At 53.3% G+C, this 25,576-nt stretch overlaps 1 protein-coding gene across 1 annotated transcript; it reads right to left on the reverse strand.

Annotated features, from left to right (window-relative positions):
• On the reverse strand, positions 1-25,059 carry LOC119100344 (homeobox protein B-H2). The gene is made up of 6 exons (XM_037223446.1): positions 24,894-25,059; positions 24,738-24,827; positions 10,622-10,841; positions 1,517-1,632; positions 626-663; positions 1-75 (listed from the first exon to the last, which is right to left on the reverse strand). Exons 1-6 carry the CDS (start codon positions 25,057-25,059, stop codon positions 1-3), a joined length of 705 nt encoding a protein of 234 aa, XP_037079341.1.
• Positions 25,060-25,576: the final 517 nt, after the last annotated feature.

Genomic DNA, 25,576 nt, shown 5'->3' on the forward strand with positions numbered 1-25,576 from the left:
TCACTCGAACAACCAATGTTCCGCGGCACGCACGCGGTCCTCGGCCGCCAGCGTTCCCCTCCGGCGGCGGCGTGCCTGCGTGACACAGGAGCGAGCCGGGTCAAACCGCCGGCGCACCGGGTCGTGACGGTCCGGCGCTCGACCCCGCGAAGCGCTGCGTAATCACGACAGCACGCGGCGGCACGATCACAGCGTTGACGCCGCGGCTGGCCGGCCCGGCGCCGGTACACGGCCCAGGGTCGGCCACGGCCCCTCTGGCGGAATCAGGGCCGGGAGCCGCCCTTCGGCAGGTCTCTCAGCTCCGACAGCATCACCGACGGGCAACCAGACAGCCGTCGAGACCGTCTCTAGCCGCCCGGGACGGGGTGTGCACGCGCCACCCCGAGGTCATCGGGTCACGCCGGCTGCCACCCCGGCCGACCTCCGGCTGACCCCGGCTGACCTGACGACCCACCGGCGACCCGAGGCGGCGCGATCACGTGGGCTCGGCGCCCGGCTTGCTGTTGCCGGAGAGGGCGGTCAGGTAGTGCGCGGCCGAGTGGAGGCCGCCGAAGGAGGCGAGCGCGGGCGCGGCGCCGGCCGCCGGCGGCAGCAGCAGGCGCGGCACGGCCGCGGAGCGCTGCGCCAGCGCCGCCGCCGCCTGCCGATAGTAGAAGTCCAGATCTGCGCACAGAGTGACGCCGGTGTCAGAGGGTGTCAGAGACGGCGCCTCAGGCGCACCCTGCGACGGTCCCCGGCGTCAGATGGCCATAAATCATCCGATTGCATCGACATAACAGCTACATGGGACAGCGAGCATGCATAAGTGGCCGGGCGGTCCATCTGCAGGTGGTGTCAAATCGTGCTGAATGCTGGAGCGGCTAAATTGGGACCACCGCAGAATGGTGAACAGGCGTGCACCCAGGCATCGTGAGGGGTAGCTGGAGGCTCCGCCGCGTTCTCCAGCCTGCCTGGCTCCGCGTCTGCACCAGAAAACCGTGGGACGTCGGACAACAGAGATAAGCGCCGTCGCGCCGAGTGCTGGAGCGCGCGCGGAGGGTGGCGAGGTGCTTATACATGCGTCGGTGCGATCTCGCAGGAGCAGAATGCAGTGCGGAGGAGAAGTATGATGGCGGAGGGGACGCTGTACACTTACTCTCGCTGCTGTGAAGGAGCAACGACTGTGCTTCAGAGATAGGTTTGATGTGATCCTTACGGGTGCACTCGGGCCAATATATTCGCAAGGATGTAATTTGCTTTGTCACTGACTGTAGGTCAGCTCATGATCTCACGGACAGCTTGAACAAAGGCGTTTAGGGGCTCGTCGCCTGCGTTGGCAACGCCCCCATCGCTGAGCAGCAGATACAATGCTTGACATCGTGGCCAGTACATGGGTAGCGCACTGAGATGTGAGCTGCGGTGCAGCATCGTGCGAGGCCGGGCGGGGCGGGCGGTTCCTCGGGATCTACGCCGGACAGCCGGAGAGGCGGCCGCCGGCTCGGGGGAGCGCGGCTATGCGCCGGCGTCGAGCACTCACTGGAGGCAGACGCGTACGGCCAGTAGGGCGTGCCGTACAGCCGCTGCACGGCCGCGTAGTTGCCGGCCTCGCTCAGCAGCTCCAGACCGACGGCCGTCTGCCGCTTCCACTTGGTCCTGCAACACCCGCAGCGGTGCGTTACGGCCAGACGGCGGGCGACGGCACCTCCGGCGACGGCACCCCCGGCGACGGCACCTCCGGCGACGGCACCCCCGGCGACGGCAACCCCGGCGACGGCACCTCCGGCGACGGCACCCCCGGCGACGGCAACCCCGGCGACGGCACCTCCGGCGACGGCACCTCCGGCGACGGAACCCCCGGCGACGGCACCCCCGGCGACGGCACCTCCGGCGACGGAACCCCCGGCGACGGCACCTCCGGCGACGGCACCTCCGGCGACGGCACCCCCGGCGACGGCACCTCCGGCGACGGCACCCCCGGCGACGGCAACCCCGGCGACGGCACCTCCGGCGACGGCACCCCCCGCGACGGCACCTCCGGCGACGGCACCCCCGGCGACGGCAACCCCGGCGACGGCACCCCCGGCGACGGCACCTCCGGCGACGGCACCTTCGGCGACGGCACCTCCGACGACGGCACCTCCGGCGACGGCACCTCCGGCGACGGAACCCCGGCGACGGCAACCCCGGCGACGGCAACCCCGGCGACGGCAACCCCGGCGACGGCAACCCCGGCGACGGCACCTCCGGCGACGGAACCCCCGGCGACGGCAACCCCGGCGACAGAACCCCGGCGACGGCACCCCCGGCGACGACACCTCCGGCGACAGAACCCCGGCGACGGCACCCCCGGCGACGGCACCTCCAGCGACGGAACCCCGGCCGGCGCGTTACAGACGGCGTCTCCAGCCGGCGCACGACGGCTCAGACGCCGTCGACGCGCAGCGCTGGGTCAGAACATCACTCAATTGGTGCTCGAGCGCGCGTCACACACCGGAGGGGAACACACTGAACTGCACAAGCGAGTGTTATGAAAAGCATTCGGAGAAAACATGTCGGCGCAGAATTCCAAGCATGTCTTTGCAGTAGGTGAAAGCTAGCTGGAGAACTATACGTCTCCCCTTCAAGCATAATCAACTAGCATTTGAGCGCAGTTTATTCTAGATGTATAGCATGAATATAGCTTAAACGTTCACCATACTAGGGAAAGTGCATCAAAGACCCTTAAGGTTTTCCAAAAATAGCTTCCAAGTGCCTTTTAGCACGCGGTGAAATTTTTGGCATTTGAGTTAATGTTTGTACACTTCTAGGAAAAATTTGACGTCTTTGGTCTCCACGACTCAAGATCTAAAACCTCTTCCTCATGGTCATGTCAGTGATGTTTTGTTCAAAAGCGGCAGATATAGTTTATTTTTGGTAAAGTAGCATTTGAAAGAGCAGTACTAGACTGCTTTTTGGTCGCTTTTCCAGACTTTATCACCCTGAAGTGCATTACTATCGTTCTGGTGACCTTTGCAAGGTCAGACCGCCCCGAGTCAAGCCACATCAAACTTGGACCGCTGTGACCAGATTTGAGCATCTGAGGATTATACGATTTATAACATAATGCCACTTATTCTAGGCTTGGGAAGACTTTTCTAAGCATGTTCCCCCCCTTGATGTGGCTTGCACATTCTTGATATAGCCGCACGGGATAATGCAAAAATAGTCCTCACCTTTGACCTGACATGACATGACAGGTCAAATGTCGAGGTCCATTAGTGCCTGTTTGATGGAGTTTTCCAAGAGCTATTCACCCCATCTTTTGCACTGGCTTATCATACTTAGTTCGTAGGTTAAAATGGCGGGTCTGCGTGGTGCGAGTTTGACCGCTTTGACAGGTCAAACTACATCAGACTTGAGCCTTCCAGTGCCGTTTTCCGTGTGGCTCTAGCTTGCTTAGCTTTCAGGGTCTTTGTGGAGAGGCTTCAGAAACCCTCCCGTTCTAATGGCAAGTGCAAAAATCTCCGCTTTGCGAGTGTTAAGTGCTTTTACGGGTCATGGATCCCTACAAGTTGGGTCTTATTGAAAGAGGCTCCCGCCCCCGGAAAATTCTCCAAATCACAAATACGGCAAATGGATAGGAAACTATCCGTTCTTATGCTTATTGTAGTTATCTACTATCAATCTAACCACAAACACAATATGACCTTCGTTTTCGTGGCAGTTACGTGTGCATGCTACACGCCTCTTACATCTATGCCCGCCTGGACTACTACCGTCGCCACTGGGATCGTGTTTTCTATCCACATAAAAGCACGTGCTGCGTTTCAGCCCCTTTATGACTGCCTTCTTATGAAGAGCTGACCGAGAAGACCTATTCCCAACCAGTTCTTGTCTATACATGCAGGAGGCGAAGAGACAAACATTGCTCCACCCTAGCCTCCGGCAGTGGTTCGCGGTGTTTACCACACACTTGGCTCATTATCATTAGACAATATCATGACCTCTGACAATCGCTTTCTTTCGGGAAGCTCAGGAGTCCCCACGATCGCAGGAGCACCGCTATCCGTTTTTTTTTTTTTGGCCTCTACAAGTAAGGCGACCTTTGTCCACTGTAGAACTTCCGTGAGGTCCTTTCCCGGACGATTGCGCTCATATATATATATATATATATATATATATATATATATATATATATATATAATGTCCTCGGCACGCTTATTACTAACCTGAGTGGCTCGCTATTCAGGGAATCGTTATTTTTTTCGGGGTTCCTTGCAGCAAGCGCACCACTTCAGGACGTAAAATTGTATTCAAACCACTTCCTACCTTTTACCCGGTAGAGTCTCTTCATAGCATGCCAATATGTGGTACGAAGCGATGGCAGTCAGTAATCACCAGCATCTTCTCGAAATGAGGAACCATGTGCACCTATATGCGCTCCAGTCACAAACTTAAAAGGTGAAAACAGCTTTTTTGCGGTCACTCGGTCGTGATCTAGGCCCCTAAATGCTGTAGCATTGGATAATTTGTGCTGTTTTTATTCACGTCACCAAAACAAAAAAACTTCAGATGACAGAGCAATGCAGAAGACGTGGCGCCATTTGGCAAATAATGGAGTGCTTGGAAATGATCGCGACGTTTTTTGGTAAAGGCCAGCATAGCAGATGTCTTGTACACGAAGGCAGGGTGAAGTGGAGGTTACCCGTTGTACTTCACATATGCTAGCACTACTGCATTCTGACGAGTGGTGAGGAACCAGCATCATGGAATGTTTTACTAACAGTGTTGGAGAAAGTGTTTTTCGGAACAGTTATTTGCTTGCTGGAAAAGAATGTGATGAAAATGTGACGATGATTATTTCAAATACGAGTGAATCACTGCATGCTTGGTATCAATGACGTCTACCCACGTGCCAAGAAGTGAAGGCCGCCATGCTTGCCACGCGTCGACAGGTTTTTGAAGCCTGAGTACGCGGCAAAGTGAGCTACTGGTCAAGGCTATATGGTCCCCAGACTAATGTCTGATTTGATTTTGTCACCTTGATGTGTTTGGTTGCTGAACACGACCTTTGCACCCGAAACAATCTTTTACTCTGAGCAAACCATCTGGACAAAATCGCAGATGGAAGGTCACATCATGAGATCATCAAGGCAAATTGACAACGAAACCAATATGCCAGTAACGATGAATGCGTATGACATTTCAAAATGTCCTTATAAATGTCCATCACGCCTGTCTAGCCCAGGAATTCTCATCACCACAGCACCCATGTTTATTCTTCATATCAACATCCCCGCTAGGGCTCTCCATTGCGCAAACACTACCCGTTTCTAGGACAATTTGGCCCATGTTGGGTGGTCCGTCGCCGCCTCCCTCCCCTACCCCTTCCCGCGAGTCAGCACGCTAGTGGTGCCGGACGGGCGTTTTTTTTCCGGACTATCACGGCCATCTGAATACAGTTACGAACCCGTATAGTGCGTATTCATGTACACCGGGCATAAAAGCTGGCGATGGGTGCGATTCGGCCGCCGTCGACGATTTACACCCAGCGCCATTGTGGCCGGCGTTAACGCCGCGACATTAATCAAACTGATCCCGTATTATTCATCACGCCGTCAAAATGATTTGCAGCTTTTGGTGTTTTCAGCGCGGGCCGTGCGCGCCTCTGCCTAAAGCAAGTGGGCAATTTAGCCGCTGGCGCTGGCCGGGCCTGAGCCTGGTCTCCGTGGGAGACGCGCCGAGACGTCCGCGGCGCCAGCTGAGCCGACTCGAGACCGACTCGAGCGCGCTCGGCATCGATCGCGTCCACCGGCCCGGCGCGACAACAAAACAGTTGCAGCTGCATTCAGCGGAAATGCCCCGTCATCTTGCAGCCGGGCACAGACAATCGGGCGGGATTTATTCCGCCGAATCGATTAAGTTTTCACGCGGGGCGAGCGGGGGCGCGGGCGGGCCCCGCTCGTCCCGCCTGCCATCATTAGTCAGCTGACTGACAATTGAGTGACGTCACAGAGGGCGACGGCAGCCTTCGGGCCGTCACCGAGCACGCCCACGTTTCAGGCAGCACAGCATCACCGGATAATGGGCGCATTGTTGTCCGAAACTGAATCGGGCCCGAGTGATTTCCATTCCGCCGGAGCGGCCGCGGCTTTCCGTTCGAATCAAAATGCAATTACGGCGGCATGCAACGCCGCGCCGCGCCGCGGCACGTCATGTTGTGGGTGTTGGTGGGTGACGGGCGCGGGCTGCGGCTGATGCACGCTCAGGCCCGACCGGAGGCCACCGATCCGCTGATCTGGTCCCGACCAGCGCCAGCACCAGCGCCAGTGAAGCCGGCGCACAGTGCTGGCCATGAACAGCCAGCCTGAGAGTGGCTCTGCAGTTAAGTGGCGGACGATTTGTGTGATAATGACAGGGTTGGTGGTTCGAGAACCTCCGCCGAGTGTGGCTCGGTATCTCCCACTAAATATTGCGTGACAAACTGTGTCATAAACGGCCATTTCAGTTGCATGCATCGCCAAATAACCGCGAATCATGGCTAGTCCAGCCGCTCAGGTCAGGACCACGGCTGTTTCAGCCGCTCACTGTGGCCCAGCGGCTTCTGTCCAACTCCGAGTATTGCGGGACACCCGAACCGTCATCGCACCAGCTATTGCCATATTTCAGTGGCGAGTGCCGAACTCAAGGCTAGCGCAGCCCTTACGCGCCAACATGTATCAGTGGTTTCAGGAAACGCGTCATTGCGTTCTAGTGTAGCCAATGACCCGAGTCCAGCCCCGCGGCTCCATAGCTCGATCGGCGCAGACTGCCACAGCATCGGCCAATAACCACAGCCCCGTCCCCGCGCCTCTGCTTAGTCGGTGCAGACTGCTACAGCAGTGGCCAATGACCACAGCTCTATCCCCGCGTCTCCATAGCTCAGTCGGCGCAGACTGCTACAGCGGTGGCCAATGACCACAGCTCCGTCCCTGCTCCCCCATAGCTCAGTCGGCGCAGACTGCCACAGCGCGGCCTTCGCATGTGATCGCCGCGTTCCCAGCGCGGCGCCGCCAGCGAGGGTCGCGAGCCTCAGCCCGGCCCGGTGTGAATCTCAGCCGGACCAGTTGCCAAACGGAGCGTCGCGCCGCGTCTGGCGCAGCGGCAATTATCATTTAATTACTGCGTTACGTAGCCGGCCATCGATCAGGCGGCATGAGAGTCCATTTTCGTCGGGCCGGCCGCGCGGTCGGTTTCTCCCATGACAAACGCAGCGATATCGCCAGTTGCGGGCTGATCGCGTCAGTTATGTTCCAGTTGATTAGCGCTGGCTGCGAGCCGGGGCTGGTCCACGACCGAGACGGCGACAGGCGGGCCGGGCGGGGACAACGCGCGGCCGGACACCGCGCCCAGTCAACCACCAGTACGGGAACACGACCGGGACTCAACGCCGTGTCCAGTCAACCACCGGCACGGGAACCCGACCGGGACTCAACACCGTACCTAGTCAACCACCAGTACGGGGACACGACCGGGACTCAACACCGTACCTAGTCAACCACCAGTACGGGAACACGACCGGGACTCAACACCGTACCTAGTCAACCACCAGTACGGGAACACGACCGGGACTCAGCGCCGCACCAGAACGGGCGCCACGGACGTAACACCGCGCCGGGACACTCGTCAGAGCCCCACATCCAGGACCGAGCGGTGCACCAAAACAAGTGCTGAAATCACCATAGTGCGAACCTACCTGCAGCGGTTAACAAGATACGAAGATATACTGTGGAATGTTAAATACATTTATATGTGAGCTGTTTAACTAGGTGTGGTTTCCTTGTAGCACTGCAGTAGCACCAAGCTTTTGTTTCGTGGTCCATCAATGTACGGGGCATACAGTTGGCGAATTGGAAAAGACCGGCTCGCCACGGGTCTGATCAGGCCACGGTCACAACCCGAGGTTGCTGTAAGACGAGAGCAGCACCATTGATTGAGATTGCGGGCAGAATACATTCCACGTGCTCCAGCGGACCACACCGCCGATCCACCTGTTTTGATGCCTTCTGGGTCTGACCATCGGATCGCTACAACCGAAGCAAATAAGGCTTGAAAGCAACTGCACGGAGTTGGCGCATGTATGCACCTCTGCACCATTTATAGATCACCTTGCCAGCATGCTAGGTCATGGCAGCCTTTTTAAGAACCGGTCCTGGATCCCGATCTCTGGGGCCTGAACGGAGAAGCTAAGGTCATGGAAATCACAGACACGACTGGCCCTCTCCACTGAGAGTAGCATCCATGCACAACATGGAGAGCATCTGACTCATTCAGATGCAATCGATGCGAAAGTAAATGAACAGCGATTATCACCCTTGTTGGCCAAAATGGCCTGGGCCGTCGACGGTCGACATCGAGGCAAAGCTGCGCGCGACGAACGTATGGACGATAGGTCCATGAGCCTCTTCGCCATCTAGGCTCTCCTGAGAGGCGCCATGGCCGATGATGTCGGATTTAAGCATATTTAGCATGTTGACGATGCAACACCTATCTCTCATCACCTAGCTCGCACCATGTCAAATACGGTGTCTAACTGGTGGCACCATCGTACAACACCAACCATCGTACAACTCCAACTCCTACTGTGTTTTCACTGTTGCCTCTATCGCTAGGGCGCGGGGCGTAATAAGCAGCATTGGATACAGTTCACTGTTGTCACTGCCACGGTGTAGCGAGCCGTGATCTTCGCTATCGCGGCAAGCGTCTTACTTTACAAACGAGACCATAAGCACAATGCGCCTGAAAACTATGCCGCCAACAACCTATCTGACCAGATGGACACGTTACACTGCGCAGATAGTGAATTTAAATCGCTATTGTACGAAGGCAGAGATAAAGCCGTCGCAAAGGGGGGGGGGGACGGGCTAGGACGCATCATATGAGGAGTCCACCAGGCTGAAGAAGGCTCGTTAGATGCTGACGGCAGACCCGCTGTCCGCTGGCCCACGCCCCGCCAGGCAGCTGCTCAGGACTAATGGCGTAATGTACGCCTTGTCCGGGGAAGGCATGCTTTAGTCCGCACGTGCCTTAGTCCGCAGGTACGGCAACAGGGTCCAAAAGGTGTGTGGTGGATGGTGCTTGAGATAGCATTCAAAACCGTGCTCAGTCATTCCAACGTGATGCCAGTAAACAACTATACCCTGCACAGACACTATACAGATCCATGAAATCCGGGACAACGTGTCAGATCCACACGACCTCTGGATCCTTCAACATCACATAGAATGGCTTCATCAGTGGTCCGCAATTTCAGCTGACGAAAACAATGAAATGATTTCAGGTTTGAGGCTAATCTGAACGACACCACCCAGCCATTATGGGTGTGCTTTTGCGACAATGTCAAGACTGCACGCCCGTGCAGGTTTCACGGCCCAGCCTCTCCTGGCTCAGAGCACAGCGTCTCCTGGCTCAGAGCACAGCGTCTCCTGGCTCAGAGCACAGCGTCTCCTGGCTCAGAGCACAGCCTCTCCTGGCTCAGAGCCCAGCGTCTCCTGGCTCAGAGCACAGCCTCTCCTGGCTCAGAGCACAGCGTCTCCTGGCTCAGAGCACAGCGTCTCCTGGCTCAGAGCACAGCATCTCCTGGCTCAGAGCACAGCGTCTCCTGGCTCAGAGCACAGCCTCCCCTGGCTCAGAGCACAGCGTCTCCTGGCTCAGAGCACAGCGTCTCCTGGCTCAGAGCACAGCGTCTCCTGCTCGAGACCAGTTTCAGAGAAAGCGACGCCCAATTTCCGATTGGATGCTTGTGCAGCTATGGGTTTGACACTTTTGAGATGCTCGTGCATTGTAGCCCAGACATTTGCTTAGACCGTGCAGACATCTCAAGCTTAAGGTTGCGACGAGACGCATGCGAGTCGAACAAAGGGTAAAAATGTAGACCATGCTCTCAGTCCATGGCTTGACTTGACTCGACCGAGTTGACTGAACAAATTACCAAAAATCAATTGCACTCTGCCTGGTGCTCCTAATTAACCAACACACACACACACACACACACACACACACACACACACACACACACACACACACACACACACACATATATATATATATATATATATATATATATATATATATATATATATATATATATCGTCCATCCTTGGCCTTGTGTTTCTTTTCCTCGAAGCGGAAACATTGCGAGGCGCTTTGGAATGATATTATAACTGGGTTATGTAACACAATTTGTAAATGGGCTGTGCCATAAACTCAGCAAATACATTTTAAGTAAATGTGGGTCAAATATCCTTCTGCCATTCTAACCTTCCTGCCTTTCGTCCGTCCGTCCGTCCGTGCGCCCGTCCAGTCTTTCTTACTTCCTGCCTGCTTTTCTTTCCCTTTTCCCCTCTTTCCCCTGTTAGATAGTGTCAGTCTTGTCAACCCACACACAAACCCAGGTGAACAATAGCTCAGCTCAGAAAATGGCCGCTTGTCAAAGAGTCGGCAATCAGCTTCCCTTGTCCCTCCCCCGCAGTGCAAGGAGCCTAAGCTGGTCGGCCTGCGACTGTGACGCCACCAGCTTGCGTCTGGTTTATGATCTGGTTGTGGCCACAGTCACTCATAGACTCCTCTGGTGCAAGATCTTGACTTCGGTATTGGTTATATGTCCTGATGCCTCCCTACTCACCTCCTGTTCTGGTACCAGGTCTTGACCTGGGTGTCGGTGAGGTTCAGCTTGGCCGCCAGCTCCATCCGGTCCTGCACGCTCAGGTACTTTTGCCGCTCGAAGCTCTTCTCCAGTGTCTGCAGCTGGTGATCGGTGAAGGCAGTGCGTGCCTTCCTCGACTTCTTGCTGGCCGAGCCTGACTGGGAGTCGGCCGCCACTGAGGCCGTGTCCTCCTCAGAGTCTGGAACGGAACGCAGCGAGTTTGGAACGGTCTGGAGCGGAGCGCGGCGGGTGTGGGACGGTCTCCAAGTCCAGAACTGCCGCGGCGTAAAGCACGGCGACCGTGTTCCCCTCAGAGCCCCAAACGGAGTGTCACATTGGAGCGGGTGGGTGGCAGACTGTCGCCGTTGCCGTAATGGCTGGACCAAACACGGGTTAGAGTGGCAAAACATGGCTGAGCTGAATGACGTCTGACTAGGGGGGGGGAGGGGGGGTTAAGCCTGTACACAACATTTTCAGGTGCCAAAAAGTTGCGGTGTTACCTCCCCATCCACGTTCTCCTTATTGTTTTTTTTTTTTGTTGCTGCCGTTCGCTGCCGAAACATATACCCATGCACAGTTTTTGCTTCAACACTAGAGAAGACCTGGTGCACTGACAAGTAGCGGCGGAGCTAAAGCCTTGGCAAAGAGGGGGGGGGGGGGGGCACAGGGCTGACAAATGACAAATGGCCCCTCATAGTGAAAGCCCCCCTAAAAATCACCGGATATGACCCATTTGTGAACGCGGGGTACGGTTTTCTTTTATTTGTTATGACTTTTACCTTCTTACACTGGAACAGAAACTAGAAGTATTTGCATTTTGAAGTGAATAGATTGAAAAAAACAGGCGTTAAATGGCATCATGGAAATTTGGATGGAGCTAAGAAGCTTTCCCAGAATTCTGAAGAGGCTACTGCGAAGATATTGATAACCTGGTTAATGTAGATCGAATATAGAAATGGGTCAAAAATGGTGTTGACATTGCCAACTAATGATTGTGTTGAAATTTTCAACATTAAGCCAGCATCGCTTACCGAGAAAAATTATGTAACGCAGTTTTAACAAACACACTTGCAACTCTTAACAGCAAAAACTAACAAACACAGCGTTGCAGCCTCCACCGGCCACGCGGCGTTGGACTAGCAGCTGACAACAAAGGGCGGTGAACGGGCGGACGGAAATGGAGACGCATTTGAAAGGAGTGCCTCTGAATGCTTTAGGACATCATTTCGAACATTTGAGAAGGCATTGTGGACGTACATTTCACCTGTGTCGCTTTAGGATTGTTAGTAAGAGCAGATTAACGTTTACAGCACTGCGAAATAATGCTGAAATGTGGTGGTGGAGCTGAAAAAGTAAAGATAGGATCCTTGTTGCTGTGCTACTCTGTTCGGTTTTACGGAGCATGGGTGTAGTTTCCTATTCCGTTGTGGGGGCTGAATCCCCCAACCTGGACTTCAGCCCCCTCCCCCAACTTTGGGAAGGATTGCGGGCCAAATTTGCAGAAAGACCTGTTTGTTAGCTGATTTTGGGGTAGGTTGGATCATTTTTCCCTGTTCAGCCCCCCCCCCCCCCCCAACTCATTTTGTGACACTACGCTCCTGTGGCTACAGTGCTGATCACTCCTGAGATTGAGAGCACGCAGGCTAAAAAATTGTATGCAATTTGTTTCACTAGTACATTGTGAAAAAACACTGAACGTTTGCAAGTGAATACGGGTCAGCTTTGTTCATTTTTGAACTCATTTCGACTCAATCTATTCAACATTAATGAGACCCTTTACTTTTCCCGGCGGCAAGGTACCCTATTGAGCAGAACACTAGAGGACACATTATCACTCCCGGGGAAGGTAAAGCATCGTTCCCGGAGGCAAGGGGTCCTACTGAGCATAACACTAGGGGACACATTATCGCTTCCGATGAAGGGCTAAAGAGTTACTTCGTGCCAGCGCTGGGTACCTTCAGGCCGCCATTCTGGCGACGCGGGGCGAGATCTCCTTGTCGATCTGGACGCCCTTGGAGCTACACATCACATCACATTAGCCCCCTCTCTGACGCAGGACGCCTGCTGACCCGCGCAATTGGTCCGTGATCGATGCAGGAACCCTCAATGACGCAAAAGATCCCTGGTCGCCGTACGGTTGATCCAAAACCGGGCACACGGATAGAGTTCGGCTTAACGGACCCACGGCTGGAATTGGGCTGGAGGGTCCACCGTTCGGTACTGGAGACACTGAATGACACAGGGCTCTTTCATGGTCTGAATGTCAACTCGAATGATAAGTTATCGTGATTCCTTTAATTTTCAGAGAGCCCCGAACAACGCTAGAGGCCCTCTGGCATTCAGGGTTCAATCCCCCTCCCCGTTCAGTAAATGTTTCCCTGACCGACCCGAGGCCTCTTGTTGACACAGGGCACCTTACTGAGAACTTTGGGCCCCTGACCAACACAGAGGCCCCACATTGTTGTAGGCGCTCCGTTCAATGCAAATTGCGGATCCGACCTTGTCTTTGCTTCGAAAATAAACCTCCAAAACTCAGACCGACCCGGAGCTGACTGTTCTATGTTGGTGATCTCTTTCCGGAATAGAGAAACGCACTGCCTCAGGGGTCCCCAAATGGCGCAAAAGGCCCTCCAAATGCCATTTGAGATCACGAAACCACTGGCGTGGGTCCTCACTATGACCCACAGCAAGCCCTTCGACCCTTCAGCCTTCCAATAAGCCCCCGATCTTTTGTATCGAGAGATCCTTCGGACTCCCTTTCGGGCCCCCTCAAGCACGGTTCCTGGCCGACTCGAGGCCGCTTCCTGACGCAGGAGCCCCTGTTAGGCAATGTGGGCCCCTAGCCGGCACCCTCATTGTTTCAATGGCCATGACAATGCAAATCGCGGGCACGGCCTTACACGTGCTTGGGAAATTGACCCTACGGCTTAGAGTGACACGGAACCGACTGCTTAGTGTCACCATACTGTGGAGACCCGAAATGTCCCAGGGCCCTCAAACGATGCAAGAGGCCCTTTGCCTTACATCTGAGGCCATGGTTCTACGGGCGGGGCGACATAAAGGCCCTTATAGACTCAGGGGGTCCTCGATCGGCGCAAAGGGTCCGTTCACTGCCATTTAAGGACTCAACCCTGCAGACCCCCGACTGGGGACCAATTATCAACACAGTGCTTCCGATTGGACGTTTTGGGCTCTAACAGACGAAGGGGTCCCGACCAATATAAATGGCTAGTCTCGGCTTTGTCCCTTCTTTGAAAATGGGCCCTAAGGCCCATACCGAAACAGAGCGGACTGTGTCATGATGGTGGTGTCTGACCGAAACATAGTCCCTTATCTATTCAGGCGCCCCGGAACAAGGGGCCCTTGGCGCAAAGGGCCCTCTGCCTGGCATTGGAGTTTCCGGTCCTGCAAGCCGGACCCGTGAATGCGTTCTCTGGTCGGCTTTTGGGTCCTTCGGGCCCTTACTAATCGGTAACGAAACCTAACGGATAGGAGAACATGCCCTCTGTGCCCCCCCCCCCCCCCCCTACCTGCGCCACTGTCCACAAGCATTATGGTGCATTATTCACAGCACAGCGTCGCGCACCAGTGAGTCGAGATGACAGTTGGCGTATGCAAATTTCACGGCTGTTTTGTAGCGAATGAAAGTGGAAATCAGGTGTTGCAAAGTGCAATTTTTCCCCCATTCTAAGCCGTCGATCTGGAAAACTGCTCCGAGCAGGCTGTTCAATTGATTTAAAAACAGTGACTTGCAACTGTGACTAGTGCAAATCAGCCGACAAAACAAACGTTAAAGACAGTGGGTCGGGCATGCAATGCTAGCTGGCCCCGGTAGGAGTCTTTCTGAACAGTGTCTGCTTTCAATAATGCACGGTCCACTGCGCTATTTGTTCCAGTGGGACGCAGCATGAACCAGTCCATACTAAGCATGTGTCTGGTTCCCAATATTTTTTGCCGGAAACCGCCTCCTGGTTCCTGGTTCGGGAATAGAGACGCAGCCTTTCATCCCGCCAACCCGCCAATTTCTGACCCGCAAGAACCCGCGGGCCTTTGGCTGGGTTATGGACCAGACTTGGCGAATTTTTGCGGGTAAAAAATATAAACGGATAGATAAGGTATTTTTACTATTCCTGACATGCTGAATTTATAAATGAAAAATAATCCCCAAATCAGAGTGTACCAACAAACACACAATCATGAAACAACTAGTGACAGAAAACCCATGACAGACATTACGCACCACTAAACCAGGCTGCACAAGCGGCTTGAAGAAAACGTCTCGCAGAAAAATCAAGAAAATCAACCCAAATTTTCTCAACCATAGCGTGATTGCATTGAGCAGCAGTTAGGCGGGTCCTTCAGATAAATACGGCTATGCGCTGCACTTGGCTGCTATTGTGAAAGTGAGGTGCACTTAACCTTATTCGGTTTACACAAAACCATTCCTCACAAATCATAACCAATATCCATGATTAATTAAATGTATGGGAAGCTGTAAGCCTTCCATTTCCTTAGCTTCACCCGCTTGTCAGCACAGCCAGCAGTTGCTGGTGTACTTAAAGCGCAACAGTTGTCGAAACTGAAAAGAAGTGGTGGCATTGAGTTTGCTTATTTATGCCTGGAAATATATGCAATTTGCGACCACGGCTACAGGGCACTAACACATTACGGGTTTCCTTACTGCGATTGTTGCTATTCTGCAACCTATTTTTAACAATGGCTTTTGTTCTGTCTGATTTGTTCATTATTCCGATACTTTTATCTGCATGTGGATCTGTGTGAACAAATTCACCTCGACATATGACGTCAATACAGCATTCGTTAAAAATTTAAAGTTGCATACTGCAAGCTGTGTTAACTCTAGAAAAAGGTCTTGAAATTTTTCTTACAGCGTTCGTTTGCTTTCATACACGTTTTCCTGAAGCATGCAACAATATACCAGAGCTATTGATGGGATTGATAAATGTCAATGTTGTCACTGGAGGGAAAAATATTCTTGGACAAAACATTGCTTCCCTTGCTTTCACGTCATATCACAGCGTCGCGGCGATGGTGGTGGGACGGAATGCGGATGGTGGTTGGTAAGAGAGGAATGTGGATCGTTTCAAAGCTACCATGAGGTTGTACGTGGTGCTGTTACATGATGTATCCACTTAACGACAGCAGACACCATATTGGAAACTGGCTCTGGTTCTTCAATAAGAAATATGACATAGCGATTGTGACGCAGTCGAATAATGATTAAGCTTATGTGCATTGTAATAAACTAAGACGCCCCATGACTTGAAATATCCCGCATTTTTTACTCTGTCAGTGCAAAGCTATCCGTTGACGCATGCAATTTTTGCAGAAATAGACGGTGGTCTATTGAGATGATGTAGAAGGTGTGAAATCTTTCGGACCTTTTTTAAGGGCAAATTTAATTTTCACACTCTGTCTCTCATTTTTAGTTGAAAACTTCCATTACAGTGTTGAAGATTTATATTGATACATTCTAAATCCCATTGTGTAGGTACTTGGATTACTGCTCTCTGAGCAATACCACTGGTGTTCGTCAAATTATACTGCGCATTAGATGGCACTTAAATATCATTTTATGCACACTTTAGTGTAGCGGCATTAAGGTGAGATGATAAAATGCATATTGTAATAACTTAGTACTTGCGGCTTAATGGCGAATCAGCACCGAAGCGAGTTTTTGCGGGCTGGGTCACTAGCTGGGCGGGGCGGGCTGGGCGGCGCACTGATATTTTGGAGAAAATTGCGTCTATATTTCAGAATTAGGAAGAACCCGGGAACGAGTCTAGTATCAAGCCGAGTGATCCAGCAGGAATCAGGATCCAGCCTCATATCAAGTCAAAAGATCCAGCAAGAACCAGGATTCAATCTCATGTTACGGCAAGACATCCAGCAAGAGCCACAATCTGGCCTGGGACATAAAGAGATCCAGCAGGAACCAAGATTCAGCTCACAAGTAAACTGGGATCCAGCAAAAACCTCTTTGTGGTCAGCAGTGATGCCAATGCAAGCAGTAAGAGCTTGAACCGTACCAGGGACTTTGTCAGCCTTGTTTTTCTAGGTTCAGCAAGGTGTTACTCAGGGGCACAATATTTCAAAATAATTCAGGGAAAATGGCTAAGCCTATTCCCACTTTTGTATTAGAGTTGGGAGTGCTAATGTCGCCTAACAATATGAAACAATACCCCTGGTGTTCCGAAAATTGAAACAAATGAATGAAAACAATGTGCAAAAACCACTTTAGCAAGCTTTCCAAATCTCAGCTGTTTGATGCAGCATGTCACCAAGAAATCTTGCAAATATCTGTCACACTACATAATGGAGCATGGGACATTTAGCTATGTGACTTTGACCACTTCATTTTTGTGCATACATGTAGCCCCCTAAGAAAAGCCACCAAGAGATCATCGTGCACTAATAACGTACACTTTTCTCATGCTTGTAACTAAGTGACATCAGTTTCGTTTGCGGAAACCATTAATGAGTGCAAAACACTCCACAAAAGTACTTCACCGTTGTAAACAACGTTTACTACGGTGTAGCTCATAAGTTGAAGAGATTTGCGACTGTGTTTTGATACAACACGCTGTGTCACCCGCTGCCTATCCGTTCACCACGCTTGCCTGACGTTCATGAAAAGTTAAACTGGACGAAATGAGTGGTCCCTGCCACTAGTTCGTCAAGTAAACAAGCACGAAACGGTACCTGCGATCTAACGGCAACTTTTGAGCGAGAGTCTTACCATGTCGCTACGCATATCATTAACTAGCCTAGCACTATTCGCGTGCGGTCAACACTCGAACTGTCAATCTCCAGCGTATGTTGCGCTGGGCTGGTGCTCAACGATACTGCGAATGGCGCACGCTGACAGTGACACCTGGCTTACAGTCCTCATTGTGGGCCTCTTCCTTCCCCGGCGCTGCTCAGCTGCGCGCGTCGTTAGCCCGCGGCCGACCTCACGCTTGGCCCGCCGTCGGCCCGCCGCCCGCCGCCCCGCGACCGTTTCGCGCGCGAATCACCGCGCGCCCTCGCAGCAGCGCGCCAACGGCGGGCCTAATTAGAAAATGCGCTCCACTTTCTTCGGTGCCGGCGTCGACGCGGCGGCATATGGGGTTAGAGTGGCCTAATGATACATTCACAGCGTGGTCGCCGGATATCGCCCCGATCAGCGGCCGGGACGTTCTCACAATTACCGCATCACTTTCTGCGCCTAAACGGCTCCCGCCGAGCTGGCGACCGGCGCGGGCGCGCCGCGCATCAGGCGGCGACGCACGGCGCATTAGGCGACGACAGGAGACGTATCAGGCGGGGGACACACAGCGCATCAGGCGGCGACACACGGGGCATCAGGCGGCGACACACGGGGCATCAGGCAGCAACGCACGACACATCAGGTGGCGACACACGCCGCATCAGATGAGACACGGCGCATCAGGCATCGACAGAAGGCGCATCAGGCACCAACAGAAGGCTCATCAGGCGGCGACGCACGGTGCATCAGGCGGCGACACACGGCGCATCAAGTCATGACACACGGCGTGATAATCAGTAGCACACGGCGAATCAGACAGCGACACACGGCGCGACAGGCAGCGACGCACGGCGCATCGTGTGGCGACACACGGCGCATCAGGCGGCGACAGAAGGCGTATCAGGCGGCGACAGAAGGCGTATGAGAGGGCGACAGAAGGCGAATTAGGCAGCGATACACGACGCATCAACAGGCGACGCAGGGAAGCGTTAACAACTTTGGAGCATGCCCGGTGACTCCTCTGAACAGTACGATGCCGGGAACCAACGCGGGCATGATGGTGCTGCCTACGCTGAACACTAAAGTGGCCGCCGTACTTTGCCATTGAACATTTTATAACCTGCCTTAGACGTCCCACAAACGAATCACGCGACGCTTTTAGCAACAATTACCAGTTAATGCTGCCACCTTACAACGGGTTCATAAGGCAACAGAGCGCACAGCCGGTTGTTGAAATGCTGACGCTGGCCGACGGGAATGGTGAGTGGCGCTGACTGTGATTCCCACGCGTCTTTGTGTGGGGTGTCGGCGTGCGCTGGCGGTAGCGCGACGGCGGCCGCACGGCGGTGCGACTGTGACTCAGGCGTCGCGCGCGACGTGGACGGGCGCGGGAGGGCTGGGCGCAGCGCGGCCGACCGGCACCCATCGGCACAGGTGTTCGGCCGCCGCGCCGCGTAAGTGGCCTGCTCATTGTCGGGCCGAGTGGCACACAAGCGTTTCCACATCGGCTGGCTGTCTGTCTTTATTGCGAGCAGATGAGCCACATGTGCGGCCCACAATACGGTAAACACTTGGTGCGCTCCGGCAGCGGCGCCGGTGCCGCGCTGAACCGATTTGCGGCCGGCCGCCGCCGCCGCCGCGGACCGCCTGGCCGCGCTGCGGGATTCGCGTCGGCGCCGGCACCCCGCGGCCAATGTCACGCGTGACGGAGGCTGTCAGCCGAAGCCGAACACACGAACAAATCCGACAACCAATCTGCCTCGTCGACAGTGTACGAGCCGAGGACCAGTCGAGATTATCCACCTATGACACGTCCTGGGGCGCATTGCTTCGCTTTCTTACGTGTACGTGTATCCACGTGCATTGCAGCTGGTTCTAGATTTAATAATGCGATGGAGACGCGCTGTTATACAATTTGTTTTCTTCTCTTTATGGCAAAGCAGCCAAAACAGATATTATACACATACGACATAGTACACATTAAATTACTTCCAGTAGCTTAGTTTCTTGTTCGGGTCGGCTCCCTCCCCCAATTTTGGGAAGGTTATGGGTCAAATCCGAAAACAAACTTTTTTCTTGGAGTGCATTGCGATTTATTCTGATCAGTTTTGATGTCACCGACCTATCGGACCTGCCATTGATTCATCCATATGTCAAGAACCAAGTGTATCTTGATCAAGAAACACAACGTGTACGCAGACTAAAGCCTGTTCAAACACCGTTCAACTCAGCTGATATTCTTGCCCCGTGTTGACTACATTAAAGTATGCTTGGAGACACTGCTTCAAACCTCATATTTTTTAATTCGAGCTGTTTAACTTTTATGCGTCTGTCTCTCCCGGCTTATGCCCCAGCGTTTTGTATGTGGGAACAAGTCACTGACAAACGATAGTGGCGCTTCCCGGTCAAATTCTTGCGCACCTTTGAGAAGCGTGAGTGGTGGTACGACGTTGAGACGGCTGGGTCATTGATGGCCACCACATGTAACTACACCAGGCGGTGCACATCACAAAAACCGGGTGTAGGTGCGATTTCCCGTTCTTGTCGGAGTCTCATTGTGCTAGCTGCGAGTGCCTGCGTGTTTGGCAGAGAATTTCCAGCATGTTAATTTCACTTCTCCCGTACTTTAAGAACGAGGTCCATTTGCAAGCAACACCGATGTCTTTCCGCTCGCGTAGGCAGGACGATTTGACACAGCCGCTGGTAGTACCATTCTGCAATAGTCATCCGACTTCGGCTCTCTGTCCCCGATGATGACGTCATAGCAGCTGTACAAAGTGTTAGATCGTCGGCGGCGTGTGACGCGGCGTGTTCGCTGCGGTTTATGAGACAAGATTATTTGATTTTCTGATGCACTGATTGCCCAGGCATCTTTTGTAACGTCGCACACTACAAATCCTAGTCTCGCGGATTTGTTCCGGAGGGTTTGTGTGGAAACCATCAAAAGGCTAGCTGTGGTAGCATCAAAAGACGCTGCAGGGGGTTTGCATGATAGCCATCAAAATGTGTACCTCACTTCGAACTCTCACTAGCCGGGACAGCTCTTATTAACATCGAGTTCCTTACCGCTTGGTTGCTAATTAAGCTGCTGCTTCACGTGGAAAAACTACGCTCTGTTTCTTTAAACTCTGAATTTACATGACGGGATGTTAAGCAATAATACATTTTTAGGTAACAGGAAACTGAATAAAGTTATCAAGCTGGCAGTTTATCTGTTTGAGGGTATTACCGTACCAGCCTAAAGCAAGCATGAAATAACAAACCAGATACAGTGGACGGTCAACTGTTCAAGGAATTTTGGAGTACCTTCGACTGTCAAAGGCAGTTTGTGTTCCCATGTCAGGGCCATGCAGGTAAGGGCTGCCAAGATAGTGTGTCGCTGATCCGGTATTTGCATACGGCACGAATGATCATGAGTTCTAGGCCCTTTTAGGAAATGGTTTACTTTCAATTACCTGGGATACATTATCGTACAGTCCAGCCAAGTCGGAGGCAAAGCAAGTGCCACGGTATTTGTTCCGAACATATGAATATTTCAGACTTATTTACAGGCTTGCAACATGATACCAATGGCTTATGCAAACTGTGTCCACCTACGACATGCATTTGCTCTTACCGTTTTTATCCTCCTCGTTGTTGCTCAGTTCAGGTAATGTCAAATCAGAAATCGCGGCGATTGGCATGCATAGATATGTGAACTGCATGTTTACCAATTCGAATAACAAATCACGCTGGCTGTGATCTGAGCTGGTGTAATATCAGTTGAGACAGCGGATGTTTTCTGACCTCAAAGGGTCTGACCTCAAAAACCATTTCAGGTTGAATACGTCATGTGATCAGTAAATTTGCATCACTACAGGCCGCCGCCTTTCCACCTCGCATTCACTGCAGGCAGCGCAGAGTCGACTCTCTCGAGTGTAATCCTTCTGTGTCACCTGTACCTGTCAAAACGAGCTCATAAATCGGTACAAATGGTTGTGCCCTAGTTACGTGTAGTGTTCTCCCATTACAGTGGAGTTATAGCAAAGGGCCTTGCCCCCCCCCCCCCCCCACGATTGTCTCGGCCTCTGCAGCGTTTGACCTAAATCGCCAAATACTTGTCCAAAAACACCAACAAAGGCAAACCTCTCACGCTTTCGGGAACTTTAACTCTGACCACCTCAAATCTATGTTGTAAGGCTCCGCTTACAAAGTCACATTTTTTCGGAAGAAATAAGCGTCGAAGGATGGTCCAGCCATTCCAAGCCCCAAAGAGCTCTTGACATGGCCCGCGATTTCTGGTCAGCTTGAAAAGATGGCTGCGAACGGCCTGCACGAAGCCTCATTCTCAGCGCTGATAACAGCTCCATGAAGATAGTTTAACGCACAACGGTTACCCGTAAAACGATGCTATCTAACATCTGCAATATGCGATACATGTATACTTACTTCGTCGAAACCTCATGGTAAGTTGGCATTGCCTTAAACGGTATGATATGCTGGCCCTGCTGCCATGGAAGTAATGCAAACTGAAGACACATGTGGTGCCCTAAAGGGTCACTAAAAGGTCCCAAGCAATCGCTTGTTCTCTTAGAATATCCAATGACATGGGTGTTAGGATATATTTTTAAGGTTATCTTTGCTTTAGGCGAGATTACTTTTTGTGACATAATTAGATTGTTGATTGAGCCGGACCAGTACACACAGACGCGGTGGCAACAAACAGCTTTGTTTGACGCGCACACAAACGTGTGTTCCCAATGGCAAAGGGTAATGCTATAGCGAGCCACCAGACCAGGCTATCAATGTGTGTTTTTAGTAGCCATCAGTGACACTTGCCGCTGCAAGAACGTCTTCCCGCCGCTTGTTAATCTTGGGTAGAAACAAAGGTGCCGGTAGCTTTGAAGGGTGGATGTTTCTGCACGGGCTTCAACAAACAACGTAGAGAACGGTGACGCATATTTAAAACACTTGCTGCCGGCCAGGCTTGCTCATCGTAATGGTTATGCAATCGCGGCCTTTGTCATCGGAGGGCAAATCCACAGCTGAAATAATAGCTAGTGACTGCATACGACAGTCAGCCATTAACGCCACACAGAATCAATTTTTGGTACATAACTTGCAGCAAGGATGCTGAAACTGCAGTACAATGCATTATGCGCTAGTAACACGATAGAACAACGTGCATTTGGTGCAGTTTCAAGCTATGTTTCTCTTCGACGAAAAAGAACGATAGAAAATGAAATTTTAGGGGAAAAGCGAATCCCTTCCAAGAGACTCATCCCCGTCAAGGACGAGCAAGTTCTCTGGACATCTCTGGCACACCGCTCCCCAATAATGTCTGGGGAGCCGAAAATCGAAACTACCAAAAGTTCTATATGTTCCATATTTATCATCACTCGTTCAATACACTCGCCATGGAAATCCAATCGAAATGCTGGCACGCCTTTTCTGTTCCCGGTAACATGTTAAGTATGAATCAAGATCGCACCCAAAGGAAACGTCATCGCAAATAATCATGATCGCATAGTAAATCAAGTCCACGCTCACACAGCAGGCATGGAAGGCGGCTGCACAGTGACAGGTGTGGACGGTGGAAGGTACAGGGCGTGCATCCCATCGCAGTTAATTGCTGTGTGCTTTTCCTGGCACGATAACGTAACTAACTGTGCACTTAAACCAATTTGCTTCACACCTCTTAGTTTAGTGATCGTGGGTGCTGTATAACCGAGCTGGTGAAGCGCCCTGCGCTAAATCATCATCCCTAAATCATTCCTTTCATTGCTTGGTAATCAGAGCATCTGCGCACCGGGCAAGCTGCGCAAGAAAAAACAATGAATGCATAACGCTGTCAAATATCGCCAGTGAACGCAACCATCCAAAAAGTTCAAGTTGTTTTGGTTAATAGGGTTGTTATATATTGTGCCGTTTCAGGACGCTAAGGAGGGATTTCTCAGCAGAAGGTCATATGAAAACAAAAGCATTCAGCTTCTGGATTCTTAGCATCATGAGTTTTTCTGTGGAAAATAGCCGACCTTCAATATATCGAGACCCTCTGGCTTGTGCGGCCGTGTAGAGCTGGCATGATTCATGAATGAACTTCACTTCATAAGGCAGGGTCTAACGTCACCAGTGTACAAAGCTGCACAAAAGTTAATATTACAAAACATGAGGTGCATACAGGAAGGAAATTGGTCTGGATCTGAGCAGACTCCACCAATGAAAAGATGCCAAGATGATCGATCAGTAATGCATCTCAGAATGAGGCACGATACATGGACCTCTGTAAAGAGCTGCACAACGGACGTCTAAGCCAGGAGGTCTCGATGACCATAACCGAATCTAAGGCCAGAAATGTACTTCTTTAAGCCACCAGTCATTCAGTCATTCCGGCTTCTACATGCTGACAACCGACACCCGGCACCATGCTTAAGGGCTACCTGAGAAACGGACGACTAGAAGGGTGTAACCAATGGCGACAGAGCAGACGATCAGCAAATAGGCATATGCTTCAAACTCCCGCGGTCCAGTGCGAGCTCCGTACGCATAACCCCGCATACAGTTGCTATTTTATCAAAAATAGCGGACTTTATTTCGTGTTGCCTACCTTAAGCTGCCGATCAGGGGGTATCCCGCAGCATCTCTCATGCTGCCAGCGTACCAGTCGTTTGTATAGTCAGCTTGTGAGGACGGCACATTTGCAAGCAGCACGCGCAGCCACTCAGCCTAGCAGCCGGACGCCCAGCCGCCGCGGGCAGGTCACTGGACGTCAGCAAGGTCATTCGCGGTTCAGGTGGCTAACAAGGCCGGAGTCTGGCCACCGGTACCCTGCTATCCTTTTGGGCTTGAACGGCTTGAACTCAGGGTCAACGACCGCCCGCAACTGATAAATAACAGAAATTGACACTCGCGCAGAGCAGTAAGTGGTCGTACTCTGGCAGTTTTGGGCAGGGCTGAGCCATGCCAGCTGAGTGTTTTATCTGAGCTGATAATTAGGGCCTGGTTAATGCCAGAATGAGCATCAAATCGCGAGTTAAGAGGCCACCACAGCAGCTCCAAAGTGCTGCTTTTACTCTGCCTGGGCCTGGCGGGCACTTGTGCAAGACTGTAGGCGTCCACCGGACGGGTTGGGGTAAGCCAAGATGATGCACAGTGACTAGGTCCAGCTCCGCCGGCAGCCGTCTCTGCCCAGCATAAGAACGCTGACCCCACAGCACGACACAGACACACACATACACACAGATACACACACACATACGCATGCAGAGGGGTGCCGGGACACAGGAGCGGGACCGGAGGCGTCAGAGCTGAGTGGCCGCGGTCTGCTCGGCCGGCAGGGCCACTGACCTGGCTTATCGCCGCAGGCGCTGAGCGGCGGACTGCCGCGGGCGCTGGCGGCCGAGTCGGGTGACGAGGCGCGCTCCTCGGCCAGCCGGGCCAGCAGAGCCGGCTCGGCCAGCGCCGGCCGCCGCGCCAGGATGTCGCCAATCATGAACGACGCACGCGGCCGCGTGCTCAGGTTCAGGCCCACCGCCGGCGCTGGCTCGCACGTCTCCACCACGCAGGCCTCCGGTCCGCAGCGCTCCGTCTCGCGGGACTCCTTCTCGCAGCGCTCCGTCTCGTAGGGCTGCGGCCCGCCGTGCTGCGGCCGCTCCGGCGAGGCCGACATGTCGCACGCGTCCGCCGCCGGCCGGCGTGCTGCCCCCACCGCGTGCGCCGCCGCCGCCGCCGCCGCCGCCGCTGCGCTCCGCCCGCCGTTCAGCGCCGCCGCCGTGTGCCGCGCGCTGCCATTCGGCCGCGGCGCCCACTTGTTCGCGGATGACAAAAGCGCCACTCGTGGCAATTTAGTGTAATCAAACAGAATGTTATGCCAATCGCGGCCGCCCGGCCGAGGGGCGGTGCTTACGGCCATATAGCACTCATCGATGCCGCCAGCCAATCAGCGTCGAGCCCGCCGGCCGGCCCAAGACGCAATGAGCGGCAGCCGGCGCCGGCCGCCGCCTTGTTTACATACGAGTTATAGCGCGGTGAAATGGAGCGGCCCGGGGCGGGGACGACGCGTGCGGCGCTCACTCGCAGCAGCGGTGGCCGGAGTGGCCGTCACGGCGGCGGTACGCTAGGAGGGGGGGGGGGGGGGGGGGGAGAGCAAGCTGTTTTGTTTCCGTCAGCGTCCTGACTGCGATGCC

This window comes from Pollicipes pollicipes, unplaced genomic scaffold (assembly GCF_011947565.3).
Source record: "Pollicipes pollicipes isolate AB1234 unplaced genomic scaffold, Ppol_2.1 Scaffold_4881;HRSCAF=5763_pilon_pilon_pilon, whole genome shotgun sequence".
Classification (NCBI taxonomy): domain Eukaryota; kingdom Metazoa; phylum Arthropoda; class Thecostraca; order Pollicipedomorpha; family Pollicipedidae; genus Pollicipes; species Pollicipes pollicipes.